The sequence below is a fragment of the Perissodus microlepis genome, chromosome 9 (genome assembly GCF_051167445.1).
Source record: "Perissodus microlepis isolate ML-2025 ecotype Zambia chromosome 9, ASM5116744v1, whole genome shotgun sequence".
Taxonomy (NCBI): Eukaryota; Metazoa; Chordata; class Actinopteri; order Cichliformes; family Cichlidae; genus Perissodus; species Perissodus microlepis.
Genome location: NC_140469.1, coordinates 33,421,305 through 33,438,424, shown reverse-complemented (window position 1 = coordinate 33,438,424; position 17,120 = coordinate 33,421,305). Strand labels below are relative to the sequence as shown.

Here is a 17,120-nt window from a genome sequence, read left to right as displayed (position 1 = left end):
ATTAGCTGCTGCCTCTCTGATGTTTAGTCAAAGGTGAATTTGGTAAAGCTGTAGTTACGTATCTCGGTAAACAGGTAGGGCAAGGGCAAATCATTCCAGCAGCTGCTAAAGTGCAAGCAATAATAATGAATTGGATTTATATAGTGCTTTTCAAGGCACCCAAAGCGCTTTACAATGCCACTATTCATTCACTCTCACATTCACACACTGGTGGAGGCAGCTACGGTTGTAGCTACAGCTGCCCTGGGGCAGACTGACAGAAGCAAGGCTGCCATATCGCGCCATCGGCCCCTCTGGCCAACACCAGTAGGCGGTAGGGTAAAGTGTCTTGCCCAAGGACACAACGACCGGGACAGAGAGCCCGGGGATCAAACCGGCGACCTTCCAGTTACAGATACGCTTCCCAACCCCCTGAGCCACGGTCGCCCAACAAATAGTGGATTTCACAGCTCCAGAAGCGATTCTTGGGTATGGCTAGTTATTACCAGGCATTCTGTAAAAACGTTTCTGTTTTTGTAGCCCCACTAAGCAGTCTCACCAGTCCCAAGGCCCCCGTCTTGTGGTCCGATGAGTGTCGCGCTGCTTTTGAAGCAGCCAAAGCTCTCCTCTGCAGTGCCTCTGTGCTTGCTGCTCCAGATTTTGCATGTCGGTTCAAGCTGGAAGTGGATGCCAGTGCATTAGGGGCGAGTGCAGTACTACCACAGGAGGACGAGCGTTGTGTTCACCATCTGATTTGTTATTTTTCAAAATAGATTCAAGAAGCATCAACTGCATTACTGCATGATTGAACAAGAGGCCCTAGCTTTACTGCTAGCACTACAACATTTTGAAGTGTACCTCAGCTCCAGCCCTATCCAACCATTGTGTTTTCAGACCACAATCATCTTGTGTTGCTGTCTCGTATGCAGAACAGCAACCAACGCCTTATCCGCTGGTCTTTGTGACTCCAAGACTTCAACATTGAAATCTGCTTTGAGAAAGTTTCAGAGAACATCAAAGAAGACGCTCTCCCTAGGGTGTAAAATAAACTCTTTTTATAGGGGGAAATGTTTATTTTTGGGGGTGGGGGAAATGTTATGACCCAGGATCATGGGTTTATATGTGTGTGTGTTTATATGTCTGACTCCCACCAGAGGATGTGGTTGTGGGTTTTTCTCTCTCCTCCCTCCTAGGGGCTTCTTGATGGAGAAAGGTGCCTGCTGAGTGGTTGGATTGAATTCTTTCCTATTCCCGGATTGAACAATTGTTTGGACAGCAAGCTCTTAACCACCAGATGACAGCCACCTCATCCCTCTCCCCTGTCCTCCACCAACCAACAAACAGCCTGTGTATCTGATTGTTGCTTTGAGTGTTTCTGTGTGAAAATCTTACAGTTTGTTAACAGTTTGTTAGTCTGTATAAGTCGATTTGTGTGTCTGGTGATATGAAGGCTAAATGAATTTGGGACCTTCTGCTTGTTATTTTGTCATTGCTCAGTGCCAAAGTCAATAAATGGTTCCATACCATTTGAAATTGCCATTTGGGTTTTAGCTTTTTCGTGGGCGGATTTGGAGTGGGTCACATTTCTTGTTAACCCCAGGTTACCCATTGGCCAAGGATGTCACACCTTCCACTGAGACCATTTCTGATGAGGTTTCAGTTTCAGTAGATGGTCAGCTGAAGGCCCACATGGATCCCTCACGTCCTATATCTTTTTTGGATTTCCTCTCATTATTGTTGAGGACACTGTACGTTTGGCTAAGATATGCCAAACCTTTGAGGAATAATAAAAATATGTTATGTTTGCCAAACTGTGTCATTTTTAGCATTTTTAATCAATTCAACCAAAGAAACAGGAACAATCATGTTTTCGTGACATGGTGAAAAAGTGCTAAAACATACCATTTCTTTGCTAACACTGGTTCATCCATGGAGCCTTTGTTGGTCTTATCAAATTGTTTATGTATGACACTATGACACCTCTGCTCTGTGGATATCTGAATGGATATCATTTTGCGTTATGGCGACCATAATGCCAAAATGGTTGGCGTTATGGTTGCTGACCTCTAGGAGCTCTCCCCATGTGAGAGAACTCTTTGTCCTCCTCCTGTGTTTCTGTGTTACAACCCTCTCAATAGCAAAGTGTTATGTGGGATGAGATAGAACAGCTGGATTCCTGCAACACTCCCTGACAACAGCAGCATTAGAGCCTCCACGTCCTTTGCATTCATTCTTCTCATCACATGAAGGTTCTTTATTTTGTGAGGCCTAGTGTCTGTAGCTTGGTTTGTATTAAATTCTTTTGTGTGTAGAATAATAAATTCATGAAATCTGAATTAGAATACTTTAATCCCTAAGGAAATTAGGTGGGTTACAGTTGCTCCAAGAAAGTAACAGACTAAACTATTTAAATTGTCATGATACGCTGTGTGCAGGCAAGAATTGGACCCAAATGCAAGCTCACGGAAAACGAAACTCAACTCAAACTGAAGCTTTATTTACTGAGGAAGGCCGAAGGTGATACAAAACTTAAACTGGGAAATACTAACTCACGGAGAGACACAGGGAAAGTCACACAGCTTGAGGAAGGACAAGACACAGAACTGAGGGAGACACCGACATAAATACACAGAAGGATAATGAGGAACGTGGGAGCACAAGGGAAACACAGGTGACACTGATAGTCTTAATGAGACAGGGCAGGAGCAAACACACAACGTGACGTACACTGAGACTATCAAAGTAAAACAGGAAGTACGCAGAGATGCAGACTGTAGGGGAAGAGAGAGAACACAGGGAGAGCACAGATATATCAGTTCGGGGAAAACACGAGGAGAAACGAGGCATGGGAACTCACAGATACACAGAAGGGGACACAGGGGATAAATACACAAGGGGAAATCAAATAAACTAACTGAATAACCTAGGAACCATGGAGTAAATAATGAACAAAATACTTATTTATTTTAATCAGCCTGTCTCAGTTATTTTAACTCTAAGTATCACAAAGTAATTTGGTAACATCTGGACTGACGAGTTTACTGTCAGCATTGTAATCGCTAGTTTAAAGGCTGTAGGCTGCAGCCGTTGCTCTAACACTGTATAAATGTAACAGGGCTCAGTGCTGGTTCTAATAGTCTGAGCTGCTTCCAGCTTTATTTGTGAAGAGCACAGCAGCTTACAAAACACGTAGCTAGCTCGTACAGCTGCGACGTAAAATTTTCATAAGCTAAGATGACCTTAAAATAACGGGGCTACATGCGGTGATGCTAGCGTTAGCCATGTTAGCACGTTACCTTCAACAGTCAGAGGTTGAGCTCTCCGTTTCGCTGCAGGGTCCCTTCATTCTTCACATATCCGTGTCGAGCCAAGTGTAAATCCCGAGGCTGAACGGCCTTTGTACAAGCACACACGCTTCTTAGCAGGGCAAAGCTATGAGCTAGAAAAATCCAGGCTGGCAGCCTGTGTCTGATCAACCAATCAGAGAGCTCCTTACATCCCACAGTGTGGCTAATTTGAATAGCAGCAGGATTTTTAAAATGAAGTTGTTAATCCAACTGCTAATCCAACTGCTAATCCACATGTTAATCCCTGAGCGAACAGGAAACGGAAATGGATTTTGAAATGCAGTTTATTAAAGTGCAATTCGAAAAAGATTTTTGAAATGAAGTTTATTAAAGTGGAATTTGAAAATGTTTTTTGAAATGAAGACTTAAAAAGCATTTTAAAAATCAGTTTATTAAATTGGAATTCAAAAATGAACAAATGCAGATTTTGTTCTACAATTCATTATTTAAGCACAGAATTCTTTATTTCGATGCACGCGGCTCTTGTGGTCCTCCACAGTAGAAATGTGAGATAACAAGAAACTAAAACAATCTTCTAGTTTGTTTTTCTGAACTTGTAGAAATGTCACATGCATATGTGGTTATGCAGGTACAGATTTATTTAAATATAACCAGTCCATATATTGGTCAACTGTGACAGTTGAACTCTACCTCACTGAGTAAGAAGACTAGTTAGAACCTGAGCAGAGGGTTAACATATGATGTCAGTATTATCTAAAGGTCTTTGGAAGAGCTATAAAAGGGGGAAATGCAGTACCAAGTTCTGCATAATCAATACAGTTAAAAGAAATATCCAGTTCAATAAATTCAGATGAGCAGAAATATGACAGGAAGTGTCAGTGAATGAGTCCTAAGCACAGGGATAAGAACCACTAGCTGATCGTATTCATCTGGATCTTGTTTGATGATGTAAGATCAGAACATGAGGACTAACTGGGCTGAGCCTGTTTCCTGAGCATCGTTTACTCTGCAGGTAAAACTACCACATGCTGAGGTATGGATCACAAGTTTGGTGATGTCAACCAGAAGAACATGATCACATGGTGAAGCCTGGGGAAACTGGTCGGAGGGTTAATAGGTGCTGGACCTTACTGTCCAGTCCACTTATCAGTGCTGGCAGTCATGTGTGAACCTCTTCAGGGATTCAAAGTTACTTCTCTTTAAGAAAAATTTTACTAGTCTACATACATCGATTTGGACACATGACAGGTGTCTGCTCAGTCATCTCAGTCACCTGCCCCTGTTCCAAGCCCACAGGTTGTTTAAGAACAACAAAAGCCCCGCCTCGCACAAATCACTGGGGTGGTTATAAGTCCATTCTGCAGCTCTAAGGTAGTTTAAAAACTCCTGCTCCCTATTCAACACTAAAATGTATTGAAAAAGTTCTAAATCCATTTCTTATGTTGTTACAAGCTACCCTGCTCTCAGGTAGTTAAAAAGTGCACCGAGCCCGCCCTCCAGCACCTCCTTCACTGGTTTTAGCAGCGGGTTGTGGACAATGTGAAGTCCTTTATCCAGAGGATGGCAAGCAAGCTTCTCCAGCCGGGACAGCTGGTGCATCTCCTGAAAGTAACCATTGTGTTTATCACCAATAAAGTCATCACTATTATCATTATCATCATCAGTATCATCGAAGTCATCACCATGTGTTACGGCTGTGGCCATAAGAACACTGTGTGGGCTGTTTTGTTCTGTGTCTCTTTACTGTGTTTAAGACTCTTTGCAGGTCCCTCCCCTAATGAAGAGTTGTGAGCAGCTGATTGGACCATGGAACAGGTGACCACGTTCAAAAAGCCACTCTGACAGCTCCCGAGAGAGAGAGAGAGAGAGTGGAGCGAGCGAGCGAGTAGCTTGGCAGCCGACGCGGTCCTGACCCTGGTTTCCAGCCTATACTTTTACAGTGTATTTGTGTGAGCGTGATCTGTGAGAGCCGCTCCTGGTGCATTAACTTAGTGCTTAGGCACCCTTAGGCTGAAGCGGAAGGGGTGAGCCGCCTTTTTCTTTGGAACAGTTTTCTCCTGTTTTCCGGGTTAGGGAGCGAGGGTTAGTATTGTCGTTTGTTTGTTCTGTTTCTTTCTTTAGTTAGTTTTCTGGTGGGACTTAGTTGGTTTTGTTTATTATTTTGGCCTGGGTTCACCCTGGAGCTATGCTTCATTACCTTCAATAAAATCACCTTTTTTTTACTCACAACTGGTTTTGGATGTTTGACTTGGGAACCAGGGCGGGTATTTGTCTCTCTCTCCTCCAACCTTATGTGCGTCTCTACACGCCTAGACTAGGGGCGTAACACCATGCTTCCAGCACCACTATCACCATTATTAGTAATATTATCACAGACTTGTGAAAGAGACTGAAGGTTATGGAGAGACAGACAGACATACATCTTATGATTCATTATACCTAACCCTTTACATGGTGTTAGGGTCCAGGTTTAATATCGGAAAGAAATAGCTGTGCAGTGTTAGCAGTGCCATGAATACGTTCATTTAAAAATCTGCATCTTGCATTTTTTCAGGTTACCTTTGTCTAATATTAACATTTGTTTAAATAAAGACGTCAGTGTGTCCTTAGAAAGGTGGGGAAATAAAGAACGGAGCAAACACGTTTTTCATGGCATTGAACTTGAAATACATGTGAGAATTAAGCGTTAGCGTGAGAAATGCTGTTGTGTGAATGGGGATATGTATACAGACTAGAGATGGCACGACACCACTTTTTTATGTCCGATACCGATATCATGAATTTGGATATCTGCCGATACCGATATGAATCCGATATAGTGTATTTTTTTAATCAATAAAACTGTTTTTTTAATATCTTGCTGCATTTTGTATAAGTTCATACTCAAGTTTAAAAAACAAAACACTAAAGCTATTCTGTTATACCTGTATGCAAAAAATACACTGCACCCAAAATATTTCATAGTCCAGCAATACTGATCAACTCAATAAATTTAAACCTGCACCATCCTCCCTATTCTGGTATTTTAAAGAGTACTTAGCAGAAATATTAAACAACCTAACTAATAGGGTTGCCAACTCCTAGCAAAAAAAAATAGGGAAAAGTTAGACATTTGAAATAAGAATAAGAAAGGAAAGTAGAAACGTAGAAAAAGATCCTGGTGTAGAAAGTAATATTAAATAAATTCTATCAACAGCTGATCAAGGTTAAACGTGCTGCTGTTGTTCACCCGCTGGTTTCCTCTTTCTGGTGCAAAGTGGGCGCAAAACAAAGAAGAGAGACGGACTCGCGACAGAAAAGCCGATCAGCTGATCATTGATCAGTTTCATGATTGAAGTAGCAGCAGGAGAGGGAGAGAGAGGCAGTCGCTCCATATATCGGTTGATAAGCTTAAGGTGGGAATGCTTTACATGTTTGTTTACATGTTTGGTAGCGAGACTCCAAATACTCAACCAGACCACGGACAGGTCTCGCACGCCACAGCCGCTCTATCACGTTACGCATACTGCTCCGACGTGCTAAGGTTATGAGCTGAGTTACGCCATGTCGCAAGTTTTGTGAGGTGCTTTTTTGATATTTAATGGTTCAGATTACATTTTTTGTTTCTCTCCAATATCCGATCCAGTAATTTAGGTCAGTATCGGACCGATACCGATGTAATATCGGATCAGTCCATTTCTAATAGAGACACGCTTGAAAGCAGTAGAGTGGACCAAAAAGTTGACACGACATGCAGAGAGAGTCTTTTTCCTTTTTCTGAGAAAGACTGCCTGTGAGCTCACCTTTCACGTAGCCATGCTTCATACAGTTCTAGGGTAATGCGCACAGGGCAGGGTGAAATAAACTAGAGTTAGAATAAATTAATGGTGAAAGTGTTGAACTAATTTTCATTGATAATTTCTGTTAGCATCTGTTAGCAGGTTTAAAGACAGGCAGGCTGATCACACAGCTTTAATGTGAAGCCTGGATTGGAGCCCTGTACTGGAGACGCCAGGGTACCAGTTGTCATCAATATCATAGTCACCATCATCTCTGAAGATATCGATGACCATTACTATCAAAATGATTAGAGTCATCATCATCATCCTTCACCAGTGGAGCTGTTTACCTGTGGAACATCCTTGATGTCGTTAAAGTCGAGATTCAGTAACTCCAACCTGAAATCAAATCAAATACAAATGTGATACAAACACGCCACTCCAGTGGGGCAGCGTTACGTGGATTTGGTTACCTGGTGATGTGGTTACCTGGTGAGGCAGCAGAGGGCCTTGGGCAATGAGTGGATGCTGTTTCCCTCCACAATGAGAATTCTGAGCTCCACCAGAGCCTGAATGTTCTCTGCCAGGTTCTCTAGACGGTTACAGGCCAAGTGAAGGAACACCTGGGGATTTTAAACACATTAGCTAATCCTCTCTGAATCTTCTACAGGTAGTTGTACTAAATAACCAGACTACTTATTCCAGAGTTTAACACAGGTAAACATACACAGCATTTCGATCTTGTGATATTAGCCCCACATGAACATACCAGAGCCTTCATGTTGTAGACACAGCCCGGGATGTGAGTGATGAGGTTGTGACTGAGGTTGAGCTTCCTCAATTGGGTCAGATTAGAGAGAGAAGCCGGCAGCGATGACAGCTGGTTGTTGGCTAAACTCAGCACCTAGAACAGGTGGTTTAGATAACCACATATATTACTCCTGTTTTCCACTGCAAATCCAGTAAGCCTCAGAATAAGTGGATCAAAAATACCGTTGTCTTATTTTTAGGTGTATCCAAAATCTTGTGTTGCACTGTTTAGCTCCAAACCAAAAGCAAAGCAAACTTTGTGCTATTTTAAGGGAAAAGACTTACTGGAAAATATAGTGTAATCCTCACTTTAAGTTTCTTTGTGACAAAACTTTGTTCTAAAAATAATCATTAAAATTTTGAATATAAGAGCTTCATCTAAAGGTCTGAAATTGTATTTAAGCTCTAATTCAAGGCAGTAAATGAATTCAGCTTATGCACAAGTTCAATAAGGAAGATTTGTAATCACTCATCTGCTTGTTTTTACATGACTACCGCTTTCCCACACTGTCAATACTGACATCATTATTCTAATCCAATCATCTTCTCGCCCGCCTTCTTTGAGCCAATCAGCTTCTCGTGGTTTAAATCTGTGCTCGCTGTCATTCTTCCTTTCAGACTCTCTTCCGAGCATCCCACCTTCCTCCCATATCCACCTCAGATACCTCAGCCAGAGCTCTATTCACGCCTCAGTCTTCATCTTCACCACCAGTATCTAGACTCCTGTTCTAAATCCTGTCATCGCTGCGATTCAGTTTTGCTATGATAATCGCCAAATACATCCATTTCTCTATCTCAATAGAACATGTTCAATTCTTCCAAGTGATTTCTCCTTATTGAAATACAATAACAAAATTATCAAATTTGATTCAATAGATTCCCTGCTGGCACAATACCCTGACCAGGTTTTTAAGCCAGGATCAGAGCTTACTGCCACATTCCTTTGATAGCTAAGGACCTTTAACTGACAATCATCTGTTCTGTTGTTTCCTAAAGGTCTCTTTATTATTTTGTATTCAGTGGCCTTGTTTCTGTTTATGCCATGGTTTCGGACATATTGGGTTTGCTTTGTTTTTAATTTCCTCTCTTCCTTATTAAGGACAAAACCATCTAGGTCAGAAGGAGTTCAGGACCAGCAGGATGGTAAGCATGCAGGAGCAGAGGGGCATGGACAAAATGAGAAAGAGCAACAAGCTGAGATGATAGCTGGCACTTCAGCACATTCATTTCATGTGCCAAGCTGCATATGATGTGCTACCCAGTCCAGCAAATCTGCACATCTGTGACAAGAGTGAGCACCAACATGTCTTCTATGCCCAAAGGAGAATATCCTAAAAAGCCTTTTAGGAGGGCCACTACCTCTGGCCAAATGCCAGGACCAGTTGCTGAAGTGTGTGGTAAATGCATTTTGAGTGCAGATCTGCAGCCAAAGGAAAATCTCCTTTGTTAGGGCTGGAGAGAAGCCTCAGCTAAACTCTTGACCATAGGAGATGAACTCCAGTCCTCGAGAGCCAGTATCCTGAAACTTTTCCACGTGTCCCTGCTGCAACGCACCTCAATAAAATTAATAGGTCATTAGCAAGACTCTAGCAAGACACTATAGACCTCTCTAAAGTACCAAGAACATGTAAATCAGTGCCAGTGGAGCAGCTTGAGAAAAAAAAAAAGGGGTAGGCCATCACATCTGCCACTGAAGCCGCAGAAAGAGCCTGCAGGTAGATTTGGATCAAAAGGATGGGTCCTCACTTCATGACCTCAGGAAACATCACTGATGATGTGTCCCCTGTGTATGCATCTACAAACCGCTTCTCTGTCATTTTGGATGTGTGACAATCCAGGATCAAGTGAATGAGACCCAAGTCACACAGACCTAGAAACTATTCTATGGCAATCATCTGTCGTGAGGGAAAATGAGTATTCCCCACATGGTTGGCAAAAATATCTGCATAATACCCACAATCTAAATGGAAATGAGAGACTTTTCCGCAAATACTGTCCAGCTATTCTTCAACCAATCGTGGAACAGACACAAAATGGAAAATAGGGTCCCCTTCTAAGTAAAAGTTACCCCTTTTTTAAATATAGTGGCTGCAGTTCTGACAAACAACTTTTATTTTGAAGGCAAACGTTCCCCATTTCTGGTTGAAAATTATGCACTACTGAGTATTTGCAGGCAACAAGGAAAACTACAGACAACTATAGCAACCAGAGCAAAACATGAGGAGCTTTTTGTATCAGCCACACTATAAATGTGGCCAATCTTTCCTCCAGTTGCTGAACAGAAACCACACCCCACAAACACCATCTGAACCCAAACTATTTAGTGCATCTTAGTGCATCAAGTGCATCAAGTGCATCAAGTGACGAAACGTTTCTCCCACTGAAAACGCTATGTCCAGATGAACAGAATCAACTTTTGGAGATTTATTTACCTGGATGAATGAGCATGCATGAAAACGTCAAGCATATTTACCTGCTAAAATAAAACCTGCACAACATTTTAAAGAGCTGTTTTCAGGAGCAGTGATCACAGTAGCAATGTCAGTAGCACTAAAGTGAGAAGCTGAAGAATTTTCAGCAGTACCTCCAGCTGTGTGCAGGCGCCCAGCTCTTCAGGAACCTCTTTAAGTCTGTTTCTGTAGGCAAATAAAACTCGGAGTTTCCTCAGCTGACCGATCTCTGGTGGCAAATTGCTCAGCTGCACACACACAACACACAAATAACACCAGGAACAAGCATCTTACTATAAATATAAGCAAATAGATATAAGAGAAGCCATTCCAGGAAAATAAAGTGAAAGATGTTAGAATTCAACTCTTCACAAAGTGCCCTGAAATCCAGATTGAAATATAGAATAATTATAGACACAGGGTGTCACGGTTCTGGGTCAGTTTGACCCAGTATTTTGAGTTGTTATGTTTTGGTGTGTTTTTGCATTTTGGATTCTTTTCTTATTATGATGATAATGATGATTATGACTCTATGTTTCAGTTATTCTTGTTTAGGGATTAGTCCGTAGGTTTTGTGTTCTCATGTTTATTGCAGGTTTAGTTCAGTGTCTAGTCTGTCTCTCAGTGTCGTGTCTGCGTCTTTTTTTTAGTGGTGTCTTGTTTCCTGTTTTACTCTGAAGGTTCATGTTCCTGTCTTATGTCAGTGTTTCTAGCTTTGTTCCCCCTGTCTCATTAGGTCTTATTCCTCCCAGCTGTGTTCCCCTTCTGTTTCTAATTCCTTGATGACTTCCTCAGTGTATTTAAGCCCAGTGTGTCTTTGTGTCAGTGTCGCGTCGTCTGTTAACATTCCTGTCATTCTAGCTACACGGCCTGAGTCATAGTTTTTCAGTCTCTGTTCTGGTCATGTTCATAGTAATCTGCTCCTGTCATGTTCTCATAGCCTTTCATGTACCAGTCCAGAAGACTGTCCTTTGCTTTTTCATGTCATGTGCATAGCTCTTAGTTACAGTCCAAGTCAGAGTCTTAGTTTTTCTTAGTCTTTAGTTGTTTCCCAGTTTAGGCCCTTTGTTTAGGTCATTGCCATAGTTTATGTTTGGTTCTTTTTGCTTTACTGTTTACCGGCCCTAATAAAGGTTCACTTTAAGTTCAGTAAACGTTTTGCCTCCTTCGTCTGTGTCCGCACCTGGGTCCTCCAAACACCCTCCTCACGGTCTGCCCTCGCAGACCGTGACACAGGGAAAATAAAACTCTGAATAAGAGACTTTATCAAGTGTTGAGAGCTGAAAATTTCCTATTTACAAAACATTTCACAAACAGGTTTAGCTCACAGGTTAAGCAAGTCTAACAGAATATGACAGAAACAGCCTGCCATGCATGCTGGCACTACTCAGGGCTCATTATGCTGCTGAAGGTTGAAGGAGGGTGGAGGCAGAAACTGGATCCTGGTAGATTTCAGTGGGGATTAGAACTTTTATTTATCCAGGACACTGAGCAGCTGCACAGGAGGAGGAGGCAGAAGGAGGGATGGAAGGAGGTCAGTACCTCGCTCATAGGTACACTACATGACTTTTACTTTAAATTAAGACTCTGATGCTGCTAATAGGTCATTCCACTGATTGAGCACATGAACATCAATATGCTCTCACTGGTGAGCTCGTGAAAACACCTGGATAACACCTCCTGTTACTGAGTAAAAGATTTGGATGTTTATCAGGCTTCAGCAAGGGACTCTCATGGTCCATCAAGGGAAATGTAGGATCTAGTGTTTGTGGAATAGTATACCTGTCCTCTCCCCTGCAACACCTGTTCTCTAATAAGATGATATAATTTCATGGAAGAGCTGTTTTTAAAATCACTGCATTAAACGGTTTAACAGGGTTCATGAGTGTTTCCTTAGTTTTTTTGTACAATAAAGGGTTACTGTTGATCAACATGAGAGATAAATATCTATGTGTGTCGTGTTACATGAGTGTTTTCTTGTGTAACTTTGTATTTGCTTTCATTTCCATCCTCATATGTTCTACCATAAAATAAACATCTGGTTTATAAAAATTTTAGCATCATACGTTTGAATTATTCTATAACCATGTGGGATTCAGTCTTTGAATGAATCCTGACAAACTCCTGCGATGTCATATGTTTAAACTAAAATGGTTCAGTGGAGGAGGAATGTCAGGTATCAGGTGTGTTTACCTGGTTACCCCACAGATTGAGGACCACCAGGTTAGACAGCAGAGCCAGCTGAGAAGGAAGAACAGTCAGGCTGTTGAGAGACAAATTCAGCTTGTCCAACTCCAACAACTCCCACAGTTCATCTGGAACCTCCTGTAGAGTGAAACAGAAAAGGAAGCTGCTGCTTTCCACTCAGAATTCACCACACAGCTGGAAAAGTTCTCACAGCACTGTTCTTTAGTGTACATATTTAATCAGCCCTCCCTAATGTATTTTTTTACATCACAAAAGACAGAAAATGCAGCTGACATGTGGAAAGCCTGATGTTTGAATGCTCCTAAATGTTGCTCAATGCTTAATCATTTAAAATAATAATTAATATTTCAACCAGTTACAAATAATATGCCCTAAATGTCCTCTCCTGTTCAAGCCAGCTCATATTTTCATTGTTTAAAAGTCATCAGTATTTATTAACATGAGCCCAAAACATGTTGTGCTGTACTGTGTAAGGAGAAAATGCCCATCGTTTCATCACATGGTGTGATTACTGTGTGAAAAGTCACTGATAAATGTCACGCTGGCACTGATCTAATGCTTGTTCATAAATGTGCCAGTGTTCATTTTGACAGATGAAGAAGTTAAGAAGAAGTTAAATATTTAAACTTGGGTCAATGTCACATGAAACAAATCTACAGTAGTCAAAAGTTTTAGAACAGCCGAATTTTTGTCCAGTTCAATCATTCAAGTCCAATGAAAAGCTGAAATTGTACAAAGGTAAGTGGTGAACTGTCAGAGGTTAAACAAAGGTAAGATTACCCAAAACTGAAAAATAATGTGCATTTCAGAATTATCCAAAAAAGGCCTTTTTCAGGGAACACAACATGGGTTAACAGTTTAAAGCTGTTCTGCAGTAATGGAGGTTGATCAGGCGATGAAAGCTGGTGCTACTAACTCCTACAGGTGGTTCTGGATTACTTACAGCCCCCTCTGTCTGCATAAAAGCAGTGTTAGACCACACTGCGGTACCATACCCTCGTCTCTCTGCTGTTTGTGCTAATGGAAGCTCAAGGTGGAGGCGACCGTTGGTTGAAGACTGAATGGGGCTGGCTATATATTGGGACCACCCTGACGCTTGCTACCTTTAATAAAATATTTGATTGTTGTAAAACCACAAACCCTTGGCAGCGTTGATCTTTCCTTGGGAGCAGGGAGTGGGGCCGTTATTCGTTTTGAGGTTTTTTTTGGTTGCCTCTGGGTTCCCCCCAGGTGGGGATGTAACAAGTTCATGATTTCTTTTTTAATTCCAACTGCTTGTTTGTACTATGCTTTCATTTCAGAGTGCAAAGAGACATTAAAATGTATAATTTTTAATAAAAAACTTCTAAAACTTTTGACCTGAGTGTATATAACAGGAATCTCATCACGTGTTGCGCAGTATTCAAAACTATAGTTAGTGGGTGAGGTTTCAATTGGCTCTGTGTTACCAGTGGTATTCAGTTCAATTCAATTCAGTTTTATTTATATAGTGCCAAATCACAGCAAAAGTTGCCTCAAGGCGCTTTATATTTGAAACTAAAATCTCTGCAGTGATTCAAAGAAAACAATCCTAAGTGGATTTGCACTTGCTCATAGGCAGCAAGAGTTGGAAAGCAAACAAAGGAGTTTAAATAAGTGAAGATTTATTAAGGCTGTAATGAGGAACCAGATGCTGTCATATCTGATCATATCTGAATAATTTACTGCGTTCCCAGAAGGATGAAAGAGGTGTTGATCACAGTGCAGGCTGATGATGGAGCTTCAACCTGCATCTGAGATAACACTTGGATCTTGGATCTCACAGGGCTAAACTCTGAATGTACAAGTGTAGACACCAGGATGTGTGCTTGTACATTATTAACTGAAACCACAGAGATGGCAGCAGTGGCCATTTGTACCTAAAAGCAGGTGTTGCTGTCATACCTTCAGACCTCGGCGAGCCAGGCTCAGAACATTGTATCCAAACTGTTTGACGGTGAATCTTCGTATTCTGTCTGCTGATGTCAAACTGTCTTCCCTCCCTTCGCTCCTCCTCTTCTCCTCCTTCATCTCTTCTGTACACACTATTCCTCCCATCTCCCACGTTCCTTGTTCACAGAGTTCAGAGAACACAGCTGATTAGTTTTCAAAAACTCAACCAGCTGTGTGGTGATGAAACCACATGTTTCTCTGCTGTGGGACAGATGTTACATGTGATTGTGTTCAGAGGCCAGAACCTCTTGTCTAGGTGTTGTTCTAATGTTTCAAATTAATTTCTACAATACAGATGTTGTGATGTGATGTTCAGGTATCTTTTTTTCCTAACAGGCCACAGATCAACAGATGTGATCAAGGTTGAAGACAGCTGTTTTTCCAGTGTCTTTCCAGATGTTTAGTGTCCAGATGTTTTTCTGCTTTTCAGAAGTTTCTTAAATGTCCTCTCTCGTCTCTGGGACCAGTCAGTTGCATTTCTCGCCTCCTGTAGGTTAGAAACAGATTTAAAATCCACACACAGTGGGCAAGATCGCATTTCACGTGTCACCAATTTTCTAAGTAAATATATTTCTGAAGGTGCTGCTGACATGAAATTATCACCTGATGTTGGTAACAACCCATCCAATCCTCACATGCAAAGAAATCAAACCACAGATGTCCATAGATTATGTGTAATAATGAGAAATGACACAATACTTGAAGAAAAAAACCCATTACAGACACTTTGATAGCCTACCTCACATCTGGACATGTTTCAGCAACGCAGAGCAGAAGGATCAATGCCTATTGGCAAATTCATGGCATAAACAAGCGGCTGTTTATCTGGCACTGACAGAGAGACGGACATCAAGCTTGAGAAAAGGAAGGAAGTCTATTTAAGGAAGAATGCACACACACACGCACACACACACACACACACACAGCTGCTCCTGTCAGTCTGCTGCACACTCTCTGACACCAAACTCCATAATCAGGTCATTTCCAAAACAACCATGTGAAACTAAATGCAAAGAGTCTAGTTCCACCTACATGTAACAGCTGAATGTGACTCTGCATTCCTACAAATGAGTTAAATGTTAATTTATTGTTAACAAAAGTAAGAGAGTCCTCTACCTTGTCTCTACATCACCTCTGTCCTCCTGGCTGTGACCCACATATGAATCTTAATGTTCCACGAAGGATGATGTGTTAGGAGGACAGAGCAGAAAAGAGACAGCCACAGAAAATCAAGAGCGTAATAATTCTAACTAGCACATATCAATATTTGGATCCAGGCCTTAACTACACTGTAAAAGAAAATTGTAATATAAAAGTATTTTACTGTGTATTTTACAGTTTTGTACTGTTCTTCTAGAATATCATCAAATTCACATAAATAGACTGTGATTTTAAATTTCAAATGTAAAATAACGTAAAAATCACTGTAAATGTAATAAAACATAATTTTCTTGTTTTTTAAATGTATTTGTCTGTTGTCAAAGGAAAATTGTTTTTATATAATGTGATCAGCTCCATGAAATGTGCTTTTTATTGATCACTAAGCAATCTACATGTCTACATGACTTTTCACCTTATAACTTTTGTGATGAACTTATTCAGCTACTAACCGCTTCCTGTTTTCAGAGAACAGTTAGATGTAGAGAAGAGAAACGTCAGCTCTTTCCGAGAACATGCAGATGTAGAAAAGGGAAAAACCTGTTGCTCTGAGTGACGTTGTTATTTTTGTACACACACACACACACACACACACACACACACACACACACAGAAAAGTATAAATAAAGAACGCAGACAGTGATGAGACGCAGGTCGCAGGTCGTGCGTCTATGACTGCCCTCGCGAGTAAAAGACAACTGCAGTGTTTGTGTTTTCTAACTGGTGGCCGGTTCGAGCCCTGGCTGGGACACTCTCGGCCGTTGTGTCCTTGGGCAAGACACTTCACCTAACACCTACTGGTGATGGCCAGAGGGGAATTATAAAGTGGAATTTTAAAGCGCTTTGAGGGTCTCATAAAGCGCTATATGAATGCAATCCATTTGTCATGGGCCTGGCTCTGTGACCCAGGGATCATGTGTTCTTTTTTGAGTATTTTTTTGAGAATATTATGAGTTTTATTTGTCTTTCTTAATCATTTATGGTTGTGGTGTGATCTGCTCCTCGTTCCTCGTTTCCCTGTGTGTTGTTGTGTCAGTTTTGCTGCCCCACCAGGTCTGGAGAGTCCCTGCCTTGGAGCCAGCCACACCTGTGATAATAACTCACCTGTTGCTGATCTGCCTAATCAAGGGGCTCTACTTAAGAGAGCAGTGGAGCAGCAGTCGGCGTGGGATTGTTAAACTAGAAATACAGTTAGTGCGGAGCTCGTGTTTTCAATGCTTTCTTGTTGGAATGGTTAACGTGTTTAGTCGGCCAGTGGATGGGGCAGTACTCATTGTGGCATCTCTTGTTTTCAGGGTGATTACGGAAACGTGTGGAGGGAGCAGTACACAGTTGAACACAGGCACCAAGGAGGACGAAGCACAACCACGCATCACAGAGAGGAATCACGGCACGGGGAATTGGGAAAGCACACACTGTGGACTGTTGGCACTGTTCTGTTAAATAAACTCACTTTCTCCATTCTAAAAGTCCAGCAT

The 17,120-nt window shown here is 41.5% G+C and overlaps 1 protein-coding gene across 1 annotated transcript; it reads right to left on the bottom strand.

The window, feature by feature from the left end:
* Positions 1 to 3,719: 3,719 nt before the first annotated feature.
* On the bottom strand, positions 3,720 to 15,323 carry LOC146380920 (uncharacterized). The gene is made up of 8 exons (XM_084940329.1): positions 15,224 to 15,323; positions 14,437 to 14,971; positions 12,499 to 12,630; positions 10,440 to 10,553; positions 7,815 to 7,949; positions 7,535 to 7,668; positions 7,396 to 7,444; positions 3,720 to 4,889 (listed from the first exon to the last, which is right to left on the bottom strand). Exons 2-8 carry the CDS (start codon positions 14,587 to 14,589, stop codon positions 4,740 to 4,742), a joined length of 867 nt encoding a protein of 288 aa, XP_084796455.1. The 5' UTR covers positions 14,590 to 14,971; positions 15,224 to 15,323; the 3' UTR covers positions 3,720 to 4,739.
* Positions 15,324 to 17,120: the final 1,797 nt, after the last annotated feature.